This window comes from Neltuma alba, unplaced genomic scaffold, assembly GCF_004799145.2.
Source record: "Neltuma alba isolate B1F8T4 unplaced genomic scaffold, ASM479914v2 tig00001806_pilon, whole genome shotgun sequence".
Lineage (NCBI taxonomy): Eukaryota > Viridiplantae > Streptophyta > Magnoliopsida > Fabales > Fabaceae > Neltuma > Neltuma alba.
In genome coordinates, this window is record NW_021632625.1 from 81,092 (window position 1) to 86,396 (window position 5,305).

The 5,305-nt window shown below is 39.9% G+C and overlaps 1 protein-coding gene and 1 pseudogene across 1 annotated transcript; one reads left to right on the forward strand and one right to left on the reverse strand.

Annotated features, from left to right (window-relative positions):
* Positions 1–1,039: 1,039 nt before the first annotated feature.
* LOC114712075 (uncharacterized) lies at positions 1,040–2,056 on the reverse strand. The gene is made up of 2 exons (XM_028896530.1): positions 1,833–2,056; positions 1,040–1,441 (listed from the first exon to the last, which is right to left on the reverse strand). The coding sequence occupies exons 1-2, from the start codon at positions 1,835–1,837 to the stop codon at positions 1,051–1,053; spliced, it is 396 nt and encodes a 131-aa protein (XP_028752363.1). The 5' UTR covers positions 1,838–2,056; the 3' UTR covers positions 1,040–1,050.
* Positions 2,057–2,101: 45 nt separating this feature from the next.
* Positions 2,102–4,673, forward strand: LOC114712067 (heterodimeric geranylgeranyl pyrophosphate synthase small subunit, chloroplastic-like; annotated as a pseudogene).
* The last annotated feature ends 632 nt before the right edge of the window (positions 4,674–5,305 follow it).

Here is a 5,305-nt window from a genome sequence, read left to right on the forward strand (position 1 = left end):
GCAATTAATATCTTAAAATGTTTATGATATATTTTGTATGTTGAAATATTTTTTTCCAAATGCATCTAATATCCTAAATTATACTTTGGCGAGAATGAATGAATAAAAGTAAATTAATTATGATGGAATCAGAACTTACATTATTCACAATAACAATTTCAATCAAGCTGTTAATATTTCTCTTAAAATATAAGGCCATGGCCTCCGAATATTGCCCTGCGTAGGCGATTACCATTCCATCTTTTCACATTTAGAGACAGTAAAGACAATAAAACCAAAGTTTGAAACGTCTGATGCTGAATTTCTACATATATTATAGACAACTGATATAAAGGGCATTAAGATTATAGGGGCAACTAAAATGTGAGAGCTTTTTTACAAATTCATTTCCACGACAAATATAAAGAGCATCAATATCAACAGACCTAAAGACTCTCTGTGTACTTGAAAATACAATGAGAAATCACATCCATATACACAAGTTGCAATAGTAAGATTTAATAAATATAGGAAGACCTTCATGTTACATGCCAGGCCTATGGTGATGTGATTCACCAGTTTAAGCATAGAACACAAAGCAACAACTTAAACAGTTAGTTGCACAGTTAAAGTGTAATGCTGAGATCCAGCAGCAGCAACACAAAGCAACAATTCAAACAGTTCACTCTCTTGTGCTGTGTATTAGAACCTATCACTCCATTTGATTTAGATAAAAAATAACAGAGCAAGAAGCTTTAGCCTGTCATGCAAGCCTTTCATTCCTCTAGACATGTTAAGCAGCCAATATAGCCCAAAAATTACTATAAAGCAGCAACTGAACTATATATTTATACGAGAAAATTGATCATATGATAATATAGCAAGCTAAAATGAAGTTTGGAACTATTAGTACTGAATTTCTACATTCCAGATCACAAATCTAACGCAGAATAAAGTATTATAGGTACAACCAAAATGATAAGAGGTTATGTGGATTGGTTTCCACTAAAATTACTGAGACAAAAGAAATGTGGAATACAGAAATGATCCTACTTGAGAAAGGCCTATCAGTCAACCTAGATGTTGCAAAACAGACAGAAGGCTTTTCTCATAATTAAAAATATCACACTGGTCATAGGCAGCAGAACAGTTGTGGAACTTCTTCCATTCCTTAGTAGTGACATTGAACAGATATAGTAAGTTTCCTGAGTCAGCCCCCACCTCAGCCTCACTTTCTTCACTTTTTTCTTTACAGCAGACTATTCCATTCCTCCAAATACACAAGGGCCGTAAAACATTTGAAAGTGGTCCAATCCTACATTTCTCAGTACAACTATAACTCTTCCCAGATTTACTAGCACCCTCCTCGACCACCCACATATCAATGGAATAAGTTTTAGAGTCTTCGGCCTCAACGTAGTAACCATCACACATAGCAAGTTTGTTTCCGTACACATCAAGCCTAAATGGACAAAGACCATACTCAGCTTCAGAATAAAAGTATCTATTGGTGTTAGTGTAAACACTTCCGTTGCTATGTCGAACGAAACTAACATATTTTTAAAAAGCCCCAGTCCATACCAAAAAATAGTTCCATTAGCACATACAGCTCCGGGGAGAAATTGTGTATGCCGTAAATCCCCCATTTCTAGTTCCTTCCATGAACCTGTGCTTAATGAATATACTTGCACACAGTAAAGCCTGCTGCGATACAAGTGTTGAGCTTCCTTCTTGTTAAGCAACGATGGGTGATAAAATCTCACTATCTTGTAATCATTAACAACGCTACTGAACCCAAATCCTACGGCGGAAACGTGATGATAATCATATATTGTTTGGGGTACCTTTCTTACCTCATTGGTCACTGGGTTCCACAGCAAAAGTGAAATAGGAAACCTTCCTTGATCAGTATCGAGTTCCACGCAAAGCAAGCCATTGCAAGAACCAATGATTCTCCAACCACGTCCGAAGGAATCGATAAAGAGTGTGCTCAGAACTTCAACAGTTTCCATCTGATGATTAAGCAACCGTAAGGACAGACGCCTGTAGTTGTAATCGTATGCATGGATGAGAAGAAAAGGGTTTTCCTGAGCAGAGTGGCGGGCATGCTCAGCAATGAAAGATGGGGTTTGAAGAGACTTTTCCATGCTTTGCACACAGACTGAAATCGAACAATGGATTTGACAGGAAGCCTTTTGAGAATGTTGGTGATAATATCGAACGGCAAAAAGGATTTTTCGCCGCCAAGTGCCATCTGCTCGTCGGAGGGAATTAGGGATTCGAAATTCGCATTCATGGGCAGGGAGAGAAGTAGAGCGAAGGAGTGAAGGAGATAACGGCGTTTTGCAATCTCAGAAGTTGGAACGGCCAGAAAGAACAATTAAATTAAATTAAATTGAGTGATTTATTTTTTTAGTGTTTTTCTCCACTAATTGAATGTGAGTGGTTTTTGACGGCTGCTTATTGGAGAATTAAATGCCTGGCGTGGGGGTAATAATGGCCCTAAAGAAAATGAGAATTCAAAGGCAATGGACACGTGTCGAAGTTTATCTGATCCTGGGGCTCTAGCCTCTAGGCTCGAGCTAGTCCCTTCACAAAAACGGGGAGCCGCTGCTTATGAAAAATGGACGGTTGTGATGGAAATTGATTGGACACGTGTAAGAACCGCAGAGCACAAGTCATCATCGTCATCCTCAAATGGAAATGCTCTCGCCGTTTCGTGCCTTTCTTCTTACGGAAATCCCATTGCCAATTTTTCCATTTCCCTCTTCTTCTTCTTCGTTGTTTTCTTCTATCCAAATTCCTATCTGCAATTTCCAAGACGATATGCCTTCCTTTGCAATGGTTCCTTCTTCTTCCCACCTATGGCTCCCCCGAAAGCCCCCCAAGCTTATTCACCGTCCAGTTCGCGCTTTTTTCTTCCCCCTCCTCCTCAGTTTCTTCCGTTTCGTTCGATTTGAAGTCCTACTGGACTTCTCTCATGTCTCAGATCAATCTCAAGCTTGACGAAGCTATTCCGTCAACTTCCCTCCTCAGATCTATGAAGCTATGAGGTACTCTGTCCTTGCTAAAGGTGCTAAGCGCTCCGCTCCTGTCATGTGCATCGCCACCTGCGAACTCTTCGGCGCCCACCGCCGTGCCGCCTTTCCCACCGCCTGCGCCCTCGAAATGGTCCTCTTCTTTACCTTTTCTATTTGCATATAATTTTACGAATCAGACCTATATATCCTTCGTTCGTTTACGCTTCTTATCTAACAGTTACTGCAATTGCTTGTTCTGGGCGCAAAAGAAATAACATTCGTGTGGTTTGATTATTCCTTTGATTGTTGCTCCAATACCTGCTGTTTCTTACTCCTTCTTTTCTAGTTGCATCTGCTTATAAAAGAAAGGAATTTTCACCTAAAATGACACTGGTAAAAGACCTCGAACAAAAGAATCTTTGATTATTACGATATATTATCATTTCATTGTTATGAAAAGTAAGTTTGACTTAATTTTTATAGCGAAAGTCGGTTCTGTAAACTTAATTTTTGTAACTGCAGTTTGGCGTAATTCTTACGCATGAAAGTCTGAGTTAGAATGGATGGTTTATTTCTGACAGGTTCATGCAGCTTCATTGATCCATGATGACTTACCCTGCATGGATGACTCGGCCTTTCGTCGAGGCCAGCCCTCAACCACACCGTCCATGGTTGTTGACATGGCCATTCTCGCGGGTGATGCTCTGTTTCCGCTGGGATTTCGTCACATTGTTTCCCACACTCCCTCTGACCTTGTGCCTGAGCCCCAGCTCCTCCGCGTGATTGCCGAGATCGCCCGTTCTGTAGGCTCCACCGCATGGCTGCTGGGCAGTCCTCGACCTTGAAGGTGGGCCTAGTGAAGTTGGATTCATCCAAGAGAAGAAGTATGGTGAAATGGGGGAGTGTTCTGCAGTATGTGGAGGACTTATTGCTGGTGTGCTGAAGACGATGACATTGAGAGATTGAGGAGCTATGGGAGAGCTGTGGGAGTATTGTACGCAATTGTAAATGATATTTTGAGAACAAAAACAAAATCGAAAAGGAAAGTGAGACAAAAAACAGAGGGAAGAGTTATATGTGGAGATTTATGGAATAGACAAAGCAGTTGAGTTAGCTGAGGAGCTTAAAGCAAAAGCCAAGGCAGAATTAGATGGGTTTCATCAGAAGTACCAGGAACGAGTGTTTTCCTCTGTATGGTTTTCTGGATTATGCTATGAATAGAAATTTCAGTGTTGTGGATGCCAGTGCATAATAGATTGGTTCTTGGAATTTGATTTTGTATTCATATGATGGATCTGCATGAACGAGGATCTTCTATTTTTCTTTTGTGCCGTATGGAGAGAACCTCATGATTACAAAAGCAACTACATTGTTTGCTGACGAAAATCACCTGTGCAGAAGCAGCTTCCGAGTCAAAGCAGTGCGGATACACTTAGTTTTCTGCTTGAAACCTTAATCAGGTTGACGAATTCTGATTTTATGTATCGATTATTTATTCTCATAATATTCTCATCAAGAGTGTTCGGATTCATGGTATTGAAGTACGGTCTTAATCTTTACTGATTATTTTTATGTTAAGGTAAAACAGGTTAGTCTATACAGAGATCTCAAGTTGTGACATTGTCCTGAGATTTTAAGTAATACTATATCAATCTTTATAGTTGGCACTAAAAACTCGTTGTTAAGTGCCGTCTAAAGATACATAGTCTTCTGATGCCAATAGTTCAGGTTACTCTATACTCATGTTGCTGGAAATTTTGTCGAAGGCTATACTTTCGTTTTCTGCACTCGTTGCGGTCGACGAGAGGAAAAGTGTTGGGGTTTCTCATACTCCATTTGTGACTTTTGTGGAGTTAAAGTTGTTGGGAAGACCTTATACTTGTGATACTTTTGGATCTTGACGTAATTATGCTACGGGTTTTTCTTTTTTTAGCTAAAGCATAAAACATAGATCCTCCCTCATAGAGACAATCTTATTAAAAATACTGTCAGGTACTAAATGTGAATACTTCTATCAGCGGAGATTCAAATCTTTATTTGTTACGCTGTGAGGGATTAATTTTTTGTGCTAGACTCAGTCCTGTTACTAATTATGCTATGAGTTGCAATGGAAGTTCATGGAAAATGAGCTGACTCTGGGCTAGGAAGACGGCCCAGTTGGCCAGTTCGGTCCAAACGAGATGGCCCATCATGAGTCACCATTACTGAATTCACTCAACTTTTCTGCAGAAAAAATTTAAGGGTTAGCATTAACAACCTGATGTGCTACAAGTAGGAGCTGCAAACTCCTAGGTCCTAATTATACA